The 22,237-nt window shown below is 54.3% G+C and overlaps 2 protein-coding genes across 4 annotated transcripts in view; one reads left to right on the top strand and one right to left on the bottom strand.

Annotated features, from left to right (window-relative positions):
* On the top strand, positions 1-21,719 carry IGSF22 (immunoglobulin superfamily member 22). Its single transcript, XM_089305373.1, is given in 45 exon segments — positions 1-70; positions 73-290; positions 2,350-2,461; positions 2,609-2,665; positions 2,668-2,720; positions 3,705-3,810; positions 4,266-4,299; positions 4,460-4,782; positions 5,015-5,278; positions 5,281-5,309; positions 5,807-5,896; positions 6,047-6,090; positions 6,951-6,988; positions 6,991-7,082; positions 7,972-8,129; positions 8,131-8,258; positions 8,261-8,275; positions 9,358-9,381; positions 9,384-9,472; positions 9,505-9,519; positions 9,567-9,705; positions 9,800-9,844; positions 9,847-9,918; positions 9,921-9,998; positions 10,001-10,087; positions 11,173-11,346; positions 11,349-11,779; positions 12,486-12,567; positions 12,570-12,602; positions 12,605-12,652; positions 12,833-12,961; positions 13,915-13,979; positions 13,982-14,090; positions 14,093-14,125; positions 14,128-14,178; positions 14,587-14,675; positions 14,879-14,930; positions 14,933-15,158; positions 15,641-15,895; positions 15,897-15,959; positions 16,090-16,133; positions 16,433-16,673; positions 16,675-16,799; positions 19,067-19,096; positions 19,099-21,719. Coding segments are annotated over 45 exon segments (4,806 nt in total). The 3' UTR covers positions 19,245-21,719.
* Positions 20,457-22,237, bottom strand: part of TMEM86A (transmembrane protein 86A) — a 4,169-nt gene continuing 2,388 nt past the window's right edge. For all 3 annotated transcript variants that reach the window (XM_002721367.6, XM_008275127.5, XM_008275128.5), the window contains exon 3: positions 20,457-21,994. In XM_002721367.6, coding sequence (XP_002721413.1) covers positions 21,558-21,994 — 437 coding nt within the window. In that variant the 3' untranslated portion in view covers positions 20,457-21,557. The remainder of the gene's footprint in view (positions 21,995-22,237) is intronic.

Here is a 22,237-nt window from a genome sequence, read left to right on the forward strand (position 1 = left end):
ATGCCTGCTGCCCCCACGAAGACCATGCAGTGCCAGGAGCTGATGCAAGAGCACGTGTCCACGGAGCTCTCCCGGCTACCACCCCTGTGCAGCCCTCCTCCCAGACAAGCGCGAGTGGACGTGGAGGGAGGACTTGGGAAGGGACCGCCTTTCCTCCCGATGGTCCACCCCTCAGTGGCCTCCAACGGGCTACATGGAATGGGCGCCCCAGGTGCCTGCAGAAGCAACAGCAACCCCTCGCAACCTGCGCTTCCGATCTGGGACTTGATAAAGCTTTAGCCAGCAGGCTGTGAAGGCAGATGAGGAAAAATCACTCACACGTGTAAGCATTGAGAAACTCTTCATTTGCTTAAGGAGCTGAGAGCCAGAGGCCAACGGACTGTATCTCTGGTGCTGGAGTTTGGGGCGTGGGCAGGGAGGTGGACAGCCACCTTGTGCACACACTGAGTAATGCGCGCCCTGCTCCAGCTTCAGAAACAGGCAACTTGGGCTGCCAGTGGAGACAGGATGAACCCACAAACAAGCGACCTAAGCTCCCATACTCTCATCCCCTGGGGCCCGCCTTGAGGGAGGGCAGATCCAAGGGAAAGCTGAGAAACAGAGCAGGCTGTTCCAACCATGTCTCTAGGGGAAAGTGATTCAAAGGCGACCTCCGGACAGGATACTGACCAGTCCTTCCCGCAGATCCCAGAGGGACAGTGCCTCAAAGTTCTCTGTGCACAAGGTCGAGGCCAGATAAACACTCGGGACCCACCACTCCTGGCCAGTGAGGCAGAGCAGGTGGGAGAGCTGCAACTCAAGGTCATGATCTAGACCGGAAGCCGCAGCCTCGAGTGATCTATAGCACTGGCTCTGGGCCCCAGCTATGGTTTAGAATCATTGTATCTCAGAGTAAGATGGGGATTGGGAGGACGGTGATGCCCGAGTCTCACCCAGACCATTGAACTAGGTATTTTTTTAAAGCTGTCCAGGGAGTCTAATGTGCAACCAGAGCTGAACACCACTGAGCAGCAGGTCCAGTCAGGGAATGTAAAGACTGAGGTGGGCTGGAGAGGGTGTAGCCCATCCCAAAGGGGCAGCCGCTGACACCAAATGGGAATGAGCCCAGGGTTGAGAATACAGAAATCTGGATTTTTACGTGACATCTTTCCACTTTCACATGTGGGAACCTTCTTTCCTGTAAAATCGTATAGACCAGTAAAAGACATCTGCAGGCCGAGAGCAGCCTGCACACTACCTGCTGGAGACCAGAGCTCTGGCTACTATTGAAAAGCAAGCCATTGCACCCAGCGCTGTGGCACAGCGGGTTAACACCCTGGCCTGAAGCGCCGGCATCCCATATGGGCACCGGTTCTAGTCCCAGCTGCTCCACTTCCGATCCAGCTCTCTGCTATGGCCTGGGAAAGCAGTAGAAGATGGCCCAAGTCCTTGGGCCCCTGCACCCACGTGGGAAACCCAGAAGAAGCCCCTGGCTCCTGGCTTCGGTTCGGCATAGTTTCGGCCATTGCGACCATCTGGGGAGTGAACCAGCAGATGGAAGACCTCTCTCTCTGTCTCTCCTATCTCTGTGTAACTCTGACTTTCAAATAAATAGATAAATCTTTAAAAAGAAAGAAAGAAAAGAAAAGCAGGCCGTGAGGCCGTCTTACCACATTTTCTCCCCATCTCACTGCCTCAGACTAGCGGAAGTAACAGAGGCACCTACTTCAGCGGGTTGCCGTGAGCATTAAATAAAATTCTCTCTGACAGGAGCCTAGCACAGCCCCAGACCATGCATTGGAGCAACTCCCGTTCACTGGTAACCCGCCAGCCAGGAAGATTCTCCTAATTTATGCTGCAAAAACAGGTTTCTGTTTTCCAAACAGAAAATCGTATTCTCACATTGGATATGCTCTTTCAGATAAGGAGATTCCCACATGTAAAAGCTCCCACCCCAGGGAGTGGGAGCCACCCCAAAGCAGAGATCTAAGTACAAACCTCCCCAAAGCAGGGCCAAGCCAGGCCCTCTTCATGCTCCTGGGGGACCACGACTTCTAGGAAAGAAGTCCAGGAGATCAAGAAAATCCCAAAAGGAAAGTGTCGTTCTTTCTAAACGAAGAAAAACAAAAAGGTAGGAACCCCAGGGCCCTGACCCAATTAAGGTGATTTGACCAAGGAGGACACGAGTTGGCGTCCCCCGGTGGTTGAGGCTTGCCATGACACAACGACGCACCAGCGCTGAGGTTGGTTCTCGGCCAGAGCCGGCCCTGCCCCTGTGAACGAACCTTAAACCGAGCTGGCTCCCTCGTGTCCCCCACCCCCGGGCTGCGCGCCGACCTGGAGCCCATTCTGACTTCCATCGCCCCACAGAGGAACCGGCGATACGGTGTTCTTCAGCTTGCGGCCCTGAGCTCCGACACTCCTGCGGGGCCGGAGCGTTCCCGAGTTCGCAGAGAAGTCGCAGTCGCTCACCGCGCCCAAGGTACGTGGCTCCCCGGGTGTCCCAGGCCCCACCCGAACGCCCTGCAAGGCCTAGGGCCCCTTACCCTGCCCGGGGCGGGGAGGAGACATGGAGCAGGCAGAGCGGCCAGCCTGGAGGCCAAGAGGTGAGCCCGTGCTCACCGCGGAGACAAAGCCGTGTTCCGAGCCCAGGGCCAGGGGATCCAATGCAGCGTCTCCAGGAGGAGGAGGAGTCCGCCACGATGCTCTACGACAGCATCAACCGGGAGCACGCCCTGCAGGTGTGCGGGGGAGGCAGCCACACCGCTGACCGAGAACCCGGCCGTCGGTGCCCTGGGGGCGTGGCAGGAGCAGAGAGGCGGAAGGAGCAGAGAGTGCGAAGGCGACTCGAATTGAGGGCGGGGTCGCAGAGACGAGGGCGGGGCCGGGGTTGAGCGAGGCTAGCGAGACCAGACGAACGCGTTGGGGCGGGGCCGAGTTGTGCCAGAGCGCCGGCCCCGGTCACAGAGCTCATAGGGTCAGGGGCGCTCTCCAGAAGTCTTGCCAGTCGCCATCATGGTTGGGTCTAACCAGCGTCTGAGTCACTTCCAGAGAAGTGGCCTGGGCAGCAGCAACCGCCCCAAGCCTGTAATTACTCCTGTCCCTATAATTGCCCGGGTCCTGCTCCGACTTCCCGCTGGGAAAGGCAAAGGTCTCCCCGCCATCCCCCACAGCCAGAAGTTGCTTCCTTCCCTTCCCAAAGACCCATCACCACTGGACCCTCACCCCCAGGGGTCCCCTAGTGGCCACCGCTCACTCAAGCTCATTTTTCCGCAAGCACTTTCCAAGCGCCCCGCCGGCTGGCAAGGGCCGTGCACACAGGCACCAAGTCTACTTTATTCACCACCGTTTCCTGTGGAGCTCAGTGCAGCGCCTGGGACAGAGGGGTAAGTTGTATTAAAGGAAGAAACAGCCCAGTGCCAGGAACTGCAGGCGGGAGTTACAGATCAGGAAGCCCCTGCCTTCTAGGAGCTCACAGCCAAGGGGGAGAGTCAGAGGAGGAGCGGACATTACTGCCTCGCAATCAGGATGCAAACACACATAATACGCACACGGCAGTTATAACCAAGTCATGGAGGCTGCTCAGTCACCACACATACAGCCAACACGGAGCCCACCACCACCACCACAGCACCCCCACCCACAACAAAAGCCCTCCGCCCATCTCTCACAAAGTCTCTGTGGCTCCCTCCGTCTCCCACGCCCATGGCCTGCCTCTGGTCCAGCTGGAACCACCGGCCTCGGATGACTCTGACAGCTACAAGTGCATGGCAAGCAAGGAAGATGCACAGGCCATGTACACGGTGTCCTTGCTGGTGGCGGAGGGTGAGCCAGCCCCCTCCTCTTAGCCTTTTCACTCAAGGACCAGACTCCCTCTGTCTGTCCTCAGGTCAAGAAAAAAAATGGGGGCTGGCGCTGTGGCGCAGCGGGTTAACGCCCTGGCCTGAAGCACCGGCATCCCATATGGGGATCCGGTTCGAGTCCTGGCTGCTCCTCTTCTGATCCAGCTCTCTGCTATGGCCTGGGAAAGCAGTAGAAGATGTCCCCAAGTGCTTGGGCCCCTGCACCCACGTGGGAGACCCAGAAGAAGCTCCTGGCTCCTGGCTTCAGATCAGCACAGCTCCGGCTGTTGCAGCCAATTGGGGACTGAACCAGTGTATGGAAGACCTCTCTCTATATATATATAAATATATATATGTATACATATATACTTTATATATATATATATCTGCCTCTCCTTCTCTCTCTGTGTAACTCTGACTTTCAAATAAATAAATAAATCTTTTAAGAAATGGATTTCAAAAAGATGTTGAAGAAGAGGTGAGGCTGGGAGGACCCTCTGCCGCGGGTCCTTCACTCCACAGAACCCTGAACCCTTAGAATCCATGCCCGGAGGAAGCGCATCTCAAGGCTGGGAGACAGGCTCCCTCTGTCTTCAGAGGAGGCGCTGAATGCAAGCCCAATCCCCTCCTTCTTCCAGGGCTTCCCCTGCTGCCAAGAAGAGACAAGAGCTAACAGACCAGAAAGAGATGCTGGAGACTTTGTCCAAGGTGCCCATGAAGGACTTGGAGAAGGTTTGCAGGGAACATGATTTCACTGGCTTCTCGGAGTCACTCACTAAGCTCACAGGTCTGAAGAAGAGAGCAGAAGTGGAAGTCATGCCTAGCAGGGGCAGGATCCAGGGCCTGCGTGTCCTGGCACAAGGTCTCCCTCCCCTACACACACACTCCGAGGCAAACTTTTTACTGAGTAAGAGAGAAAGGAACCCAAGTCACCTTCCTTCCACCTCTCCTCTCTTCACCTGTCACTAATGTTCTTACAGCCCTTGGGGTCACACAGACCTGGGAGTTGGGAGGCCTACAGTTCTTCTACCTCATTAGTTATGTGACCTTGGATCTCCCTCTAAGCTTGGTTCCTCATCTCTAAAATGTAAATCATACTTTCCACTTGCATTTGTTTTTATGTATCTTTCATTCATTCACTCAACCAATTCATATTAAGTATCTCCCTAGAAGTACAGAATCTGTATGATTAGCCCAGGTACCTAGTACCTGTTCCACAAATGGGGGCTTTTTTCTTACCTCCCATGCTATCCCTGTCCTAAATCTCCCAGTTGATCAGTGGGGAAGGGTCCACCCCAGGTCTCCCCCAGGATTATGGAGCCAGCCTGGGCAGGCTATGGACGCCCTGACATGTGCCAGTTTGTTATCACAACCTCAGCCCATCCAGATTCTCAGCTCCTGGAAGACAGAGAGCAGGACTGACACCACAGTAGCCCTTGACTGCATCATGGAGCTGAAGGACCCAATGTCAAGCTGACTCAGATCAAGGTGGACGGGGACACCGAGCTGGGGCCCAACCTGGCAGTGTCATTTCCTCTCTGCACTTCCTCCACTCTCAGACCCCCGCATTATCCACAAGCCATTGCCTTTCTTGCACCCATCAAGAGGAGGGCTTCTGGGGTGGCTGAAGGAGGCTTGGGTCTGGGCTCTGCTCTTAGCTGTTCCGCCTCTTTGTTTGTGATCTGAGACAGTCACCTTCCTCCTTCTCCACTTCAGTCTATCCATCTTTACACTGGAAGGCTGCATTGGACAGTCCTGAAAGCACCTGATGAACTCATGCACACTTAGGACTTTGGCCTTGTGGGGGAGCCGGGGACCTGGACCCCAGCAAGCAGATGAGGAGGCTAGACAGACTGTAGGAGCCTCTGGGTATGTTTAGAGTGAAGACTATGCACCCTCCAGCTCAGGCTGGCTTTGGGCAGTGGGGAGGTCTACAGTGTCCTCCTAAATCCCTTCATCAGTCTCTTGCCTGTTCCATAAGGCAGGATACTGAGCCACTGGGGACCCGGGACTCCCTGGGCAGGTACGACATGCAGCAGATGAGCACCAAGTACCTGCTGGTTATTACCACCTTAGCTTGAGTGACTCCGGCACCTGCAGCACAGCTGGGCAAGGAGAGGATGAGCGTGGTGCAGCTCACAGTGCCCGGTATGAGTGTGGACATCTCGGGCACGAGGTGGACATATCAGGGTTGGGGAGAGGCATGGGCAGGGGTTAGGGTCTAGGTGGATATCAGAGAGAGGAACGGGGAGGAGGAAGGAAATGAGATGTAAGGGAGAGAGCTATGGGGTAATCGGTACCATGGAGCAGTGTAGTATAATGGCTGAGAGTGAAGGGGCGGTGACTAGTCACCACATGGGACGCCTGCATCCCATACTGGAGTGCCTGGTTCAAGTCCCACTACTCTGCTTCTGATCCAGCTTCCTGTTAATTCACACCCTAGGAGGCAGCAGATGAAGGCCCATGTACTTGAGTCCTGCCACACATACAGGAGACCTGGACCGAGTTCCAGGCTCCTGCCTGTGGCCTGGCCATCCCTGGCTATTATGGGCTTTTGAGGTGTGAACCATCAGAGAGAAGCTCTCTCTCCAAGTCAGTGTCTGTCTCTCTCTCCCCCTCCCTCTCCCTATCTCCCTCCCTCCCTCTCAAGTAAAAATGAAAATAAATAAATAAATTTTAAAAGAATGCTTTTGTAAAAAGCACACAGACTCTGGAACTAGACTACTAAGGTCAGATCTCAGCTCAGTATGAGCTGTGCGACTTAGGACCTCAGTTTCCCCAACTATAAAATGGGAACCAATAGAATCTGCCTATACAAGAGTTCGGTGAATTAATATGTCCAAATTGGCAAAAATAGTGCTGGCTCATATCTAAAACTGTTGGGGGGGGGGTATCTGTTTTTACCATTCCTGGGGAAGAACCCATGTGAATACCATGGAAGGGGATACCAGGGAAGAGTTTGCAAGTGGAATCAAAGAAATAGTGCCTTCCTCCAACTGCTGGCAGAAGGTGGCCAGCGCCACATTAAGTGTCCCACCCTGCACCACCCTACTCCTCAGGAGGGGCCAGGGCTGCAGCCCAGGGACTGCCCCTCCTCTGTCTGCTGCAGGTGAACCACTGAGCTTGCAGGGAGATGAAGCCGCCGAAGGTGACAGAGCGCCAGCCAGCCATATCTGTCTCTCCAAGAAGGAGCCTAACTCTGAGTGAAGGTTCAGTGGACAGGAGCTGAAGAGGGGCTACAAATATGAAATGATGGGCTGTGCCCCACGCCTAAGATGAGGGATGCCGGAGTCTGTGATAGTGGCCGGCTTAGGCTCAGCTTCCTAGTGAACATGAGTGACTGGACAAGGACCTGAGGGGTCCCCCACGGGGGTGGTTATCCATTCATCCACCCACACATCTCTCTGCAAGGCAGTGCAATGGGTATTCCTCATCCAGTAGGGGAGGCAAGGATGAAAATGGAGCTGGAATAGCAGCTCCTGAGCAGCAGTCAAGGCACACTGCAGTTTTATGATTGACTGAGAGACTGCAGACCAAGAAGTGATCAGCCTTGATGGCTCTGATGTCGTGGATTACAGTACGTCTGCCACTGTAACTGGTTCGGGGTTTTACGTCACGGGAGAACAGCAATGACCGTGTTGCCTGTGTGAGCCACCCCTGGGATCCATGGCTCTTGGAGCCATCACCGCTGTGATGGAGGCAGCCAGAGAGGCTGTGGGAACCCAAGGAAGGGGCACCACTTGGCGATGTCAGATATAGGGTAAGGTGATGTCTGAACTTTACCAAGAACAAAAAGGAACCCAGCTTTCAGAGAAACAGTGAGGACAGAGCATTCCTGGCAGAAGGAACAGCATGTGCAGAGACCCAGCTCTCAGAGAGACAAGGCAGCTATGGCCAGGGCTCCAGTTACAGACCTGGACTGTGGTTCTGTGGAAGCTGCTGTCCTGTTTCACGTGGAAGGAGACGGAGACTCGCAGAGGTGAGTGAGTCACGTCCAGTCACCTGGCAAGCAAGGGGCAGGGCTGGGACTCTCACCGTCAGGCACCCCTGGGGGTCACCTGTTGCACTCGAACCACAAGTTCTTGTGTTTTCGACAGCCAAAATGGGGCAGAGTAGTGTGCTGCCACAGAGAAGGGGTCCCAGGGTTTAGGAGCAGGCCCAGGTGCTTGTCCTTCTGTTCACAGGCATCCCCATCAAATTTGTGAGCGCCCTGCCAAATGCACGTGTGAAAGAAGAGAGCCATGCATGGTGCGAGTGTGAGCTGACGCCCAGGGATGTGACACTCACTGCAAGAAAGACAGGCAGCTGCTGGCACACAAGGCAAGTACAGCACGAGCCACGAGGGCAAGCGAGCAGAGCTGGCCATGGACAATGCACCGCTCAGCGATGGCAGCGAGGACACCGTGGATGGGGCACCCAGTGAATACAGCAGTACTGCACCCTGAGTGTGGAGGGTCCCTCCTGCCGCTCCCCACTGACCCATCCCCGACCCAGGCTTTCCCCTGCAGCAGACACTGATCTGCCCCCTTACTGTCTCCAACCATCCCCCAGACCGTGACCAATGTAAACCTCCCCATCTCCCAAATGCTGAGCATCTCCAGGCCTCCATGCACTGAGCATCCACGCTTCCTAGACCCTCATCATCCCCCACCTTCCAGGCTCTCCAAACTCCCTGACTTCCTCCTTTCCTTCCACATTCTGACCATCCCCAGCCAGCTGATCATCCCAAACTTTTTTATATTGATTTATTTATCTAAAAGGAAGAATTAAGAGAGATGGAGAAACAGAGAGAGAGGCCTTCCATCCACTGGTTCACTCTTCAAATGGCCACAATGGCCCGAGCTGGGCTGATCCAAAGCCAGGAACCAGAAGCTTCATCCAGGTCTCCCACATAAGTGCAGGGGCCCAAGCACTTGGGCTATCTTCTGCTGCATTCCCAGGCCCATTAGCCGAGAGCTGGATTGGAAGTGGAGCAGCCAGGACTCAAACCAAATGGGATGCCAGCACTGCAGGCAGCAGCTTTACATGCTACACCACAGTGCCATCCCTTCATCCCAAGCTTCTTGATCCTGACCATTCCCTACTGCCCAACCATAACCACTGCCCACCAACCCTGACTACCCTCCACCCCAGTGACTGGGCATCTCACAGAGCAACACAACCACAACTAAACATCTCAGCTCCACTAACCACCGGCTCATCTACCATCTGTGTGTCTTCAGTCGAGCATCCTAAGTCCCTGCTGATGTCCTCCACTAATCGACTCACCATTCACCATCTCCCAGTCTTCCTATTTGCCATTCTCCCAGCCATTGGCCCTGCTCCAACCCCCTCTCCACCTGCTCCCTCCAGTCCCCCCACCCCTGGCCATCCCCCAGTCATCTACTGACCATTGCCAAACTACTTGCTCATTATGTGATTTTGATTGACGTGCCACTCCGAGTGTTCCCACAACCATTACCACTGCCCCTTTGTTCATGAGTCCCCCCTTCCATCCCAACACCCTGATCTGGCTCATGGTCCCTTTTCCCTGCAGAACATCTGGCCACCGTGAAGAGTGGGATTCCAACATGCACACAGCCACAGGGAGTCCACAAAGAGCCGAGTTGTGCATGGTGCTGAACGATGAGAAGGCGGAGGGCGTGTGGCGTGTGGCAAGGAGGTCTGAGGCAGGGGCCGCCAGGAAGGGGCAGAAGAGGTAGACCTGGTCCATGCTCGCACTCATACCTGTCCCTTGTCCCCCAGATCACGGACTTGCCGGGAGTATAGATTGGGAAGTAGGGTGCAGTGCTCAAGGTCATCCCTGACATGGGCCTGGAGTAAAAGGGCAAGTGCACATTCCTGGCCAAGGGCATTCAGAGCAAAGCCTTGGCATTCACTGCAGGTAGTCTGCTGTACACTAAGCTTAGGCAAGCCTGGCCTGCCCTCATGCTCCTAGCTCCTCCTCCATCCGCAAGGGGCAAGCCTTCCCTCTACAAATCCTCCTACCGTCCACCCATCAGTACTGGAGGCTCTGGCCATGCACCCCTGGCCGTGAAGGTGAGCCACACTGCCCACAGCAAGGTAGCATTCTGGGTGAAGCCATTGCCCGAGGTGACATAGCACAGGATGGCACGGAGGTGACAGAGGAGGAACAGGTGTCCTCAGAACCCAGGGAGGACCAGGTGCTGCTCACCATCGCATAAGGGAAGACAGAGGCCTCGTCCTGCTGGAGCTCAAGAATGACCACAGCTCAGCCACTGCCACTCTGCAGCTGAGTGTGCTGAGTGAGGGTGGGGGCTGGGCTGAGTGACGGCAGCAGGTTCAGGGTAGAGGCCGGCTTGGTGGGGAGGAGCAGACAGACAGTTGGAGTTCAGGCTGAGGATGGGGTTGGATTGCTGGCTTTGTAGCCAGAAGCCCACTTCCTAAATTCCTAAGTGGCCTCACTCACGTGAGTCTCTCCAAGCCTCATTTTCTCCCACCTGGAACAGGGTGGGGTTCTTTCCTGGTATATATTGCTAGTGACTCTAAAGTATATAGCCAAGAACATAGCACACATTGACCTTCAAATGTGTTACCTAAGCATTGTTGTGGCCTTGAAGATGAGGACGTGGTTGGAGGTTAGGTGGAAAGAAGGTGGGGAAGAGGTGAGATTTAGGGATGGAGGTGAGGTTGGTTGGGAGAGTAGTGAGACTGCAAGTGAAATGGAGTGGGATGGAGGGAAGATAGTGTTGAGGATAAGATAAGATGGGAGAGAAAAGGAGGGAGAGAAAGGTAGGAAAGGGACTTGGGATGGATCCAAACATCAGGATAAGGAAAGAAATGAGGGACTGGCCTTCGTGAGCACGTGGTTGACATCCAGTGCACCCACCATAACCACCTCTTGCCCCTGCATTTACACCGAGCTGTGGGGTGGGAAGAGTTCGGTTTCAGTTCAATTTGGTGCATGACTGAGCACCTCCTCTGTGCTCTCAGTGCTGGGGGTGCAGGAGTGAAGAAGCCGGCAGAGCGGGGACTGGGAGACCCATGTGTAATCATGACATAAGCCAAACTGTGCGAGCAGATGTCCCTGGTATAGGGAGCGCTCAGAGGAGGGGAACTTGTGTGGAAGGGGACAAGGGAGTCAGCTAAAGCAAGCAGCCCCCAGGTCTCCAACCCACCCATTCCTCCACTGGCAGGAGGCTCCAGGTGCCAAGGATCCAGTTCTTCAGATGAGTCCTGGAGAGGGGGGATGGACACAGGGAAGGGCAAGGGAGCCCAGGAGCCCAGACTCCATCTGAGCCCCAGGCAGGCCAGCCCTCCTGTGAGTGGGAGGAGACCATTCTGTGCCTTTGCTCCGAAGCCACGTCCTGCAGCTGTTCTCTGTCCCCAGGCCTCGCCACGGCTCTGCAGGGCCCAGCGGAGTCACTGAGGCTCTCAGGTAACCGTGTGCACATGAAGTGGAAGGCCCCAAAGGACAACAGCAGGTGCCCTGTGGCACATTCCAGAGTGGATCGGACAGCAGTCAGCAAGAAGTCCTGGATTGGGAGGCGCGAGGTGAATGGCAAGTCACCAACTCCTCTACCACCAAGATCGCAGAGGGACCAGCCGACCGGTTCCGTGTGGTGGCAGTCAATTTGGAAGGTGTGAGTGACCGCTGGAAACTGACAAGGTCAGTGAGGGGACTGGTGCTAGGGCAGCACACAGGGCTCAGAGGCTGGTCTGTGGGACTTCCACAGGATCACCTCCAGCCAACCCCACGAGACAGGCTGGTCCCCACACCACTTCTTGCTCAACTTTTCCTGTCCGATCACAGGACCAGGAACCCTCTGGATGTGCCCAGAACCTGCGCCAATTCCAGGGCACCCACTCCACTTCTTTCTCCATCCCAGAAATCATCTGGAACCCAAGTGACACGTGTTACTTTAGGGACCTTAAAACCACTCTATTCTTTTCTCAAAGAAAACCCGTCAGGCACTGGCATTTTAATTATGACTTCTAATTAATTACTTGCTACACACCTCCCAAGTGTGCATTCCCTTATCTCAGTGTGTCGAGACAGTACTCTAAGCTTTGGGGAGTTAAGGGTCACACAGGTTTAAGCTGGTGATTCTCACTTTTGGCTACACATTAAAATCACCTGGGGTCCTTAAAAAAGGCTAATACCTCGGGGCCAGCGCTGTGACGCAGCAGATTAATGCCTTGGCCTGAAGCGCCGGCATCCCACACAGGCGCCAGCTCAAGACCCGGCTGCTCCATTTCCAATCCAACTCTCTGCTGTGGCCTGGGAAAGCACCCACATGGGAGACCCGGAAGAAGCTCCTGGCTCCTGGCTCCTGGCTTCGGATCAGCACAGCTCTGGCCATTACGGCCAACTGGGGAGTGAGCCATCGGATGGAGAACCTCTCTCTCTGCCTCTCCTCTCTCTGTGTAACTCTTTCAAATAAATAAATAAATAACTCTTAAAAAAAAAAAAAAAGGCTAATACTTGCCCTCTACCCCAACCCAATTAAATTAGAATACCTGGGGAGAACACTCAGGCATAAGTTGCTAGTGATACTTAGCTTTAGTGATTTTTTTTTTATTCCTCACTTTAAGAATCGTTGGTTTCAGATATTTTTAAGGGAAGGCCAGAGGTTAGCATGAGGTAGGCAATTGTCTGTGTGGCCCCTCCTAACCTTTGCCCTCTCTCTGCGCCCTACAGAGCCCCTTGGTCTTGCTTCCCAGCCTCAGGTGACTGATGTGACCTAAGAAACAGTGACTGTCATATGGAATGTCCCCACCCAGGACAGGGCCCAGTGCTCGGTTACACTGTGGGGCACAGAATAAAGGTTATAAGCTGTGGGTGCCAGCCAACTAGGACCCCATCTGGGGTGAGGTCCTAGGACAGATGCCCAGGAGGGACCCCAGGGGTTCTTGCTGAGTGGACCCCCTGCAACTCTCAGCTCTTTGGGAGTTAAACACCATCCTATGACCTCCTCTTCTATGGTTTCTCACTTTTCCATCTCTTACCTCTAGGACGACCCTGGCCTCATGTCCCCTTCCTAACTCAGGCACCAAGTGTACTGCAGATGGTCTCCTGGAGGACACAGAATGTGAATTTTGAATGACAGCTGTGCATACGGCAGGCCCTGCACAGCCCAGTGTGCCATTCAGCTCAGTGGTAGCCAACATTCCTGTTAGTGAGTATGGGACTGCCAGGCCCCAACAGAGTGGAATTAGCCCATTCAGAGTGGAAAGAGAATGTCTTCCTGAGGAGAGTCTGATGAGAGTGATCCCATAGTCTCCAGAGTGATCCCATAGTCTACGCTCTCCAAAGGCTGCCAGCCTCCCAGACGGCCAAGATTCACACCCAAGATAAAAACAGCAAATAAAGACGCAGAGTCAGGGACAGCCAGGAGACAGGGTGGGGTCAAGTTCTTGCGAAGCTTTCAGTACTTCTGGTTAGATAAGGTAGTAGAGGCCTGGGCCACAGCTCACTAGGCTAATCCTCCACCTGCGGCACCTGCACCCCGGGTTCTAGTCCCGGTTGCTCCTCTTCCAGTCCAGCTCTCTGCTGTGGCCCAGGAAGGCAGTAGAGGATGACCCAAGTGCTTGGGCCCTGCACCCGCATGGGAGACCAGGAGGAAGCACCTGGCTCCTGGCTTCGGATTTGCACAGCGCACCAGCCACAGCACACCAGCCGTAGCAGCCAATTAGGGGGTGAACCAATGGAAAAGGAAGACCTTTCTCTCTCTCGCTCGCTCACTAATTCTGCCTGTCAAAAAAAAAAAAGGTAGTAGAGACATGCAGAAGACTGAGTAGGGGTATTGGGTAGATGGTTGGGAGGGTGTTGAGTTTACAAGGTGAGGCAGGGTTGCTACCTATAAATGGATGTGGTGAAGATGACTGGTTTAAGGTTTGGATGTGCAGGGTATGTTGGAGTTAGAGGATATTGACTTTAAGGGTAAAAGTGCCGAGTCAGTAGGAGTCCTGAATTTGGAGGCTGTTGAATGGGTGAGGTTGGGAACTGACAGTGTCCACTGGGGGAGTCAAAGGCAGAAGCGGTGAACATTAGGGTTCAGGAGGTGGGAAATGGGCTTGGTGTTCATTGGGGATGAGTTTGGGGATTGACTAGTTGTCTGTGCAACCCCAGAACCCCCAGGCCTGGTGCAAGGTCTGCACATCTCTTTGGCCTGGCAGGTGCCTGTAGAGGGAGACTCCCACCCCCCAGCTACATCCTTGAGATGTGGACTGAAGACAGTAAGGAATGATCTAAGTGTGCAAAGATCCCCAGCTCAGGCACCTGCTACACAGTGGGAGGCCTCACTGAGACGTCTTTCAAATCTGGGCTGTGAAGGAGGCTGGGTTGGAGGCCCCATGGAGCTGGACAAGGGGGTCCGTGCCATGGCACCACCTGGTGAGGACACACAGAGGGTTGGGGGTTCAGGCCCAACATTACAGCTCCAAACCTTCCTGTTTGCACTGGGGGAAACTGGGTGATGCTATGATCAAGGAAACATCATTCATACTTGTGCCTGGACAAAGCTAGACATAACCACAGGGGCTCTCCTACTTTAAAAAAAAAATATTGTGTGCCAAACAGTATCCACTGTGTGCTAAGGGAAGTGTTAGGGATCTTACACGCTAACAGAAGGAGACAGATGGGAAAACCAGTGTTTTCACGGTGTTACAGGACAGCTAAATGTCTGTATAGCCAATAGAAGCGTTATGAAAAGGAAAAGTTGGGAAAGACTTTGGAGGGGAGGCTTAAAGCTGAGTCTTCTTGAGAGAGTGCCATGCCCCTACTCTGTCTCCTCTGTCTCAGCGGCCCCCAAGTTTGACCTCAGTGCCTGAATGAAGAGTCATGTGATGGCTCACGATGGGACAGCCCTCTGCATCTGCGCAGCCTTCTCTGTGAGTTGCTCTTGACCCTGGCTCCCAAGTGACCTCCACACACCCAAGATGTCTACTGTAGGCATGGCGGTCTCTGCCTCTGGCTGCGCCCCTCTCCAGACCCTGGACACAGGACCTGGCAGGAGACTTCTTATCAATTGGAGAGGAGCCTCCCTCCACATGGTCCTGGAGGACCAACGATGCCATCTGCTACCACCACCCAGGGATAACCACCCCTCCACATGCTCTGGTAGCAAGATGGCATCCCTACCAAGGGGAAGAAACTATCACCAAGGGCTAAAGCCACTCCTAATTCCTCCTCAACAGCACCACATGCTCTGACTTGGGTGGCTATCAAATCTTGCTCCAGAATGAGTTTGTAGAGGCATGCTACAATGTCCATGTGCACGTGACAGTTATAGATGGTGGACAGAGGCTTCTGGGAGGTATCCCTGCATGTTCTCCAAAATGTAGCTCTCACTGCTGCCTGAGTTCCTTTTACCAGTCAGCCTAGGGGGGAGGGTTGTTTCCCCGCTTTTTCTCAAAGCCCAGAAGCCCTGCAGGCACTGAACTAGGACAAAACCCTTGTTTTAGTTTTTGCTGTCACAGCTGCTGGGCTTTGGGGCATAGGCAGAGTTTGGTTAGCAGAGAGAGTAGAAAATGGGTAAGGGGTAGGAGGGGTAGGTGGAAACGAATTCCTTAACTGAGGTGACCTCTGCAAACTTCATCACAGAGCTTCAAAACTCCAAGGCAAGGATGAACTTAGAGCTCTATGCCAGGCACTTTATATTCCTATTAAAAACATACCCATTGTTAGCCCTATTTTGCAAGTGGGATAATGGATCTCAGGAAAGGTAACTTAGTTGCCCAAGGTTAACAGGATAGTAAGTGGCGGAGTGGCACCACCTGCCTGAGATGCAAAGAAAGGTGTGTCCTGCTTCCTCTTCCATCAGCCTCGGCAGGTGGCTGGGGTGGTGACACAATACTTTAGGCCCCACCAGCATTCCTGACGGACCTTCCTGCTGCTCCAGATTTCTCACAGCCCCTACACACCTACAGTTGTTTGAGGAGGTTCCCAACATGGTGACTCTGACCTGGAACCACAGCCCCAACGTGCAGGATGGAGAGCCCACTGCGTCATCATGAAGTAGGATCCAAGCCCTGCCCCTGGTCCACTGTGGCAACAAGTGCCCCGTGACAGGGTTGCTCCCAGGCAGGAAGTATTACTTTAGGGTGGTGACTCAATGAAATTGGTGACAGTGACCCACTGGACTCCAAGGGTACATGGCTTGTCAATGAGACCAAGTGAGTCAGGGAGCCCTGATGGTAGGGATGACATATGGGTCACAAGGGGTATCCAAGAGGTAAGATAAAATCAGAGAACCATTGACACCGGCAAGAGACGTGGGTATTGGAGACAGTAACTTTCTGGTAGTTTGAGGTATGAGACTAAGATGGATGACGGGGAGGGCTTTGTGGGTGGGGGTGATGGTGGAGAGCGGGGGTTAAAGAGGAGACCTGTGGTCCGTGGAAGCTGAAATGACTTATGAGCGACTTGGAGGGGGTGACAGGGTGACAGTTGGACACCTGGGTATGGGATACTGGCACTGGAAAGAAATCCATCTAGGACCTCTGGGGTGGGAAAAGTGGAATTCTTCAAACCTTAGGTCATGAAACCGGGAGAGGGACAAGGGCGGAAGCAGCTCTTAGAGTTGATGGCACCCTGGAATCTGGCCCAGGTCACCGAGAGGCCCCCAGGGCACCGTCCAAGCTCTGAGATGCAATGGCGGGTGGGGCCTTCAGGTGCATTCACCACCCACCCCTCCCTGCCCATGTAGTCCAGCACCTGAAGCCCCATGAACGGAAGGACTGGCATCATGCACCAGGCTTCCTGACCCCGCTCAAGCCGCACAAGGTGCTCTGTGACCAGGACTGCACCATGACTTGCACCTTCCTTGGGAACCCGTGTCCCATGGTGACTTTCTACAAGAGCGATGTCAACATCACGGCCAACTCCAAGCTCCGGGAGTGGTGTGTGCATCTGGGTCATCCCCACTGCACACGCTCAAGGACAGCAGGAGCACAGCACACTGGTAGAGAACAAGCTGAGCAAGGACCACAGCAGCTGCACGCTCACCGTCTATGGTGAGGGCACCCTGGGCCTGGGCTGGGGGCACACATCTTGTCTGGGGCAGAGGCGCAAAAGCACGGTCTCTTGGGCCATTAGGCATCTCTTCATTCGGGTGGCACCATCTTGCATTTCATCTGACCACCACCAAGTAGTGCAGACATTAGTTAGCCACCTGCGCTCCCTTCCTCTTCATGTCACTTGCTATATGCCTGGCCCCTACAGACATGGGGGCTTGTGATGCCCAGGAAAGTTATGGTTTGCAAACCCTTGGTGGGCCTAGACCTCTTTTAAAAAAGTTACTTGTTGGGGCCGGCGTGGTGGCGCAGTAGGTTAATCCTCCGCCTGCAGCTCCAGCATCCCATATGGGCGCCAGTTCTAGTCCCGGCTGCTCCTCTTCCAATCCAGCTCTCTGCTATGGCCTGGGAAAGCAGTAGAAGATGGCCCAAGTCCTTGGGCCCCTGCAACGCATGGGAGACTGGGAAAAAGCACCTGGCTTCTGGCTTCAGATCAGCACAGCTCCGGCCATTGCAGGCACTTGGGGAGTGAACCAATGGAAGGAAGACCTTTCTCTCTGTCTCTCCCTCTCACTGTCTTTAACTCTACCTCTCAAATAAATAAATAAAAATCTTAAAAAAAAAAAAAAAGTTACTTATGATCAGTCCTTAACCAGTCTCACCAATCCCAGTCTCTCCGACAGGTTTCCAGGGGGAATCTATACATTAACAAAATTTTGCAAGAGATTCTGATGTGTAACCAAAACTGAAAACTACCAGGCTAGGGGTTGGCACTGTGGTGTAGCCGGTAAAGCTGCTACCTATGGCACCAGAGTCCTATATGGTTGGAGACCTGGCTGCTCCACTTCCGATCCAGCTCCCTGTTAATGTGCCTGGGAAAGCAGTGGAGGATGGCCCAAGTACTGCACCCATGTGGGTGACCCAGAAGAAGCTCCTGGGGCTGGCACCGTGGCGCAGTAGGTTAATCCTCCGCCTGCAGCACCGGCATACCATATGGGCACTGGTTCTAGTCCCACCTGCTCCTCTTCCCATCCAGCTCTCTGCTATGGCCTGGAAAAGCAGTAGAAGATGGCCCAAGTCCTTGGGCCCCTGCATCCACGTGGGAGACCCAGAAGTAGCTCCTGGCTCCTGGCTTCGGATTGGCGCAGCTCCAGTCATTGCAGCCATTTGGGGAGTGAATCAATGGAAGGAAAACCTTTCTCTCTGTCTCTCCCTCTCACTGTCTGTAACTCTACCTCTCAAATAAAAATAAATAAAATCTTAAAAAAGAAGAAGAAAAAGCAGCTCCTGCCTCCTGGCTTCAGATCGGCCCAGCTCTGGCCATTGTGGCCATCTGAGGAGTGAACCAATGGATGGAAGATCTCTCTGTGTCGCTGCCTCTGTCTCTGTAACTCTGCCTTTCAAATAAAATAAATAAATCTTTCAAAAGAAAAATAAACTACCAGCCTAGAATAAAGACAGGAGACAGGCAAAGTAGGGGGAGGACTGAGGGAAACTTCCCTCTGGCACATACAGGCCACATTTCTCCTGTGTGCACACATCAGGGGACATACTTTGTTCTTTCCCACACAGCTTAGTGTCTTCACAGCTACAAGGCTAGCGGCGTGAATTCTCTAAATGACAAGCCAGTCAGCCTTGCTCCCTCTTGCTTAAATTCTCCATCTTTCCACTGATCTTGAAGATAAAAGCCCAACCAAGATCTCCTTTCCCCCACCTCTCCAGCCTCATCCTCTGCCCCTCCCTGAACCCTCCAGGCCATGGTCTCCATGGTTACAGATGCCTCTCCTTGGGGGAAAGGACCGGATCCTGTTGCTGTCTTTCAGGCGCTCAGCTAAGCATCTGGCACTGAGATGATGATGCCTCCAGAGTGACTGCCGAGCTGCATAACAGAAATGGGCCAGGGAAGACACTGTGGGAGCCGCCGGGCTTTCACTCCCCAGCTAGAGAGATCCCTGGAAGACAGGCCTGACTGGATGCACGTGGCCCCAGGGCCCTGGCTCCAAAACTGACAAGCCACGGGATCTCCACAGACCACCTCTCTGAGGCGGTTCCCTCATCTGTTCCTTGAGGCCCTGAGGCTTGAATTAGACAGCACATGGGAGTGCGTCTGGCACGATGCCTGGCAAACATTCAGTGCTGAAAATGGCAAATCCTAGGCCATCCCAGGACTGAGGGTCCCAGGTCCAGTCTGTTTCCTGGGGAGTAACTCCAAGACTAGCACTTTGGCGTTTTCCTAACACTAACGAATACTTGCTTTGCTCTTTCAGACAAAAATGACAAGACAACCCTGGCACCCATTAACAGAGTCTGCAGAAGAAATCAAAGCACCTTACGTGGCCTCCAGCCCAGCCCAGGCATCCGGAAGCTGATAGGATGTGGAGCTTAGTGGCCTGGCCCCTGCATGGCCCCAGTACAGGGAGGCCACTTTCCTCCCTGTCAATATAAACATTCAGTGAAGGGTAGGACAATAAACTGAGCTCACCCTGTCCTGTTACTGTGGGTGCTGGCCAGCAAGAACCAAGGGGACGGACACAGTAGGAGGGGGATTCCCTGGCCTGGCCCCAAGATCCTGGTCCAAAAACCCATTCACAGGGGAGTGAGCAGCCCCGTCGCCTGCCCTTGGCTTGCCTTCCCCTCCCCCACAGCCACACGGCACCTCCCGACATCCTCCGGGGACGGGAGCAAATCTTGCTGACTTCACACTTCTCTCCATGCTGCTCCCTCACAGTTCTTCTCCAGTAGGCTCTGTGTTCAAGAGTTCTGGGGTTTGAAAAGATCAGCACTTTCCCTCTTTCATGTCTGGGGTTCCCACTCGCAGAGCTGGGAATGATTCATCAACCAGTCCCCTAAGTTTCAAACTAAGTTGTGTACCACAGTCCTTCCTTTAAAAAATTTTGACAAAGCTACCAAACTTGGAACAAAGACAAGGGATCTTTTGAGCCTTCCTCCTCTCCTTATTCTTTTGCCTTCCTCCTCTCCTTATTCTTTTGCTGGCCCCCACCAGCAATCTCTATAAAAACTAGGGTTTGAAAAGCACTGCTTCATCCAATGCCTGTATGAAAGTTGAGTCTCCTACTATCACATTCCCCTACAAATGTGCAACACCTATACTAATGGCAAGTTCACCGCCACCCAAGACTTTCTACCTCTGGGTTGGGGTATTACCTGTTTATTTTAAAAAAAAAAAAATGGAGGTAGCTCATTCTTTTGCCAGGGCTTCAAAGCTTAAGTATGAATCAGCTCATCTAATCCCACTCCTCCCGGCCAGCTGTTCAACTAAGCCCAGAGTCCCAGGAGATGGCTGGAGGGAATCTGGCCCACTTTAGAGCAGGTGGCAGGTCTGGGGAGGGGAAGGGAGAAGACGGGCATCAGTCGAGGACACTGGGTACCTGAGGATCACCAAGCATGTCGGACGGCTATGCCTAAGGCCGAACGTGGATCACGGCAAATGCTACCCATCTCCCGTCCTCCCGAACCATACCCTCACCCATGTATGTGAGCAGGGAAGCGAGACCCACGCCAGCCATCACAGTGTCACCAGAGCCAGGGAGCCAGCCTGGTGCCAAGCAAGACGCACTGGCCAGGACCGTGACCCAGGCTGTGAGGACACACTGGGCCGCCACCCCGTCTCCAGAACAGGCACATGCCACACAGGCAGACAAGCAAGGCAGCCAACGGCCCTCAGTTTTTATTTTTATTCACACGGGAAGTAGAGGATGGGCTTGCCCCATCCTTGCTCCCCTTGCATTGACTGTGCCTCTAGTCTTAAGACCCAGAGTGTCATTGAAGCCCCTCCTCTTGCTCCCAGTGCAGGAGGGACAGAGAGGGAAGCACTGAGAGTGTAAGCATTGTGGGGAGGGACCCCAGCTCTCTGAGCCAGGCTCAGCAGCTCCCTGAGGCCCTCTCCCTATGAGACTCAGACAGACAGCAGGACAGAAACATAGGCAGAGAAAGACACAGGAAGGCCAGGAGACCACACACACACACACACACACACGCGCGCGCGCAGGCTGGCCCCTTCCTTTGGCATGGTTCACTCTAGCCCTAGGGATAAAGTCTGAAGGGGTGGTGTGGGGCCTGAGCTCTGGGCTGGCCTGTCAGAGAGATGGGGACAACTTGAATCCCTGGGACCCCAAGCTCCCAGACCAAAGAAGTTCCCTCTTCTACCTACCGGGGACAGACACCAGTTCACCTTCCCACCTACCCTACTTAGAGACTGAGATTGTTCAAGTAACAGGGATAGACAGGAAAAGGGAGCCTCCACCCTCACCCACTCTTCCCAGTTAGGGACCTGTGAGAAGGACTCGTGCCATTGGCCCAAGTCATCTCAGCCCAGGTTTCCCTCATCTTTCCCTTAACTCTGTGCAGACCAGAAATGGTGGGAGGGGGTGATCCCAGCCTTGCCACTGGCCCTGGGCATAAGAGATGGAGTCAGCCTCTTCCACCCAGTAGGGCAAGAGGGGCTTAAGAAGCACCAGCACCCTCCAGGGGCTCCGACAATCCTGATGGGATAGAGGCGAGGAGATGTCTACTTCTGGCGCCAGCAAGGGCGTGAGGCTCCCTCTTAGCTCTCAGCACTGTCCTGTACCACTAGCTTTGCTTGGGAGATCCTTTGCTGGCTTACCCCTCAAACTCGCAAGTTCCCCAAGTGGTACCTGCTGCCCCAGGCTGGCATTGCAGCCATCCTGATCCAGCTCCTGCAGGTTCCCAGGGTCTGGAGTCCAGCCCCAGGGGAATGGGTGAGCAGACCCTGGTGCCTCAGTTGGCCTTGCTCAGTCTGTAGTCTTCCACAGGCTCCCGGCTCTCCACTGCGGACAGAGCGATGAGCATCTGGGCTGCATAGTAGGTGGACATGATGAGAGCCCGCGAGTAGGGCACAGGAAAGCAGAACTTGTTGAGGGCGATGGTCAGGTCTGAGACAATGAACAGCAGTGCGCCACTGCCAGCCGCCAGCTCAGTCCAACGCCAGGCTGCCCCCATCAGCCGCAGCCCTGCCATAGCTCGCCAGCCCATAAAGCTGACGAGGGCCACGTAGACCCCCACCAGGTACGTGAAGGCACCCGAGAGGCCCGGGTAGAGGATAGCATAACACAGGCCTGACAGCACTGCCATCACCAGACCTGTCCGAAGAGCCAGTGGCCGCATGCCAAAGGCTGAGGCGTAGAGTACGTGGGTCACAGCAAACATCAGCAGACCTGGGAGAAGGGATGAGGGATGCTGAGGGCGGGCTTGGTAAACAAGTGTTTGCCCAGAGGCTTCACTGTGGGAGTAACAGGGTGGGAAAGGTGCCTGGGTAAAGACCACACCTCCCCACTCCCCTCAAGGACTCCAGATCACATGCAAGGGCATCCTCCAACAGGGGCTTCCATGGTCCCCGACCTCAGAAACTCTCAGACTCCTTCCGGGTCAAAGCCCCCACTTCCAAATCCTTGACCCTC

The sequence above is a fragment of the Oryctolagus cuniculus genome, chromosome 1 (assembly GCF_051225735.1).
Source record: "Oryctolagus cuniculus isolate XC-2025 breed Fujian yellow rabbit chromosome 1, ASM5122573v1, whole genome shotgun sequence".
In the NCBI taxonomy this organism is placed as follows: Eukaryota; Metazoa; Chordata; class Mammalia; order Lagomorpha; family Leporidae; genus Oryctolagus; species Oryctolagus cuniculus.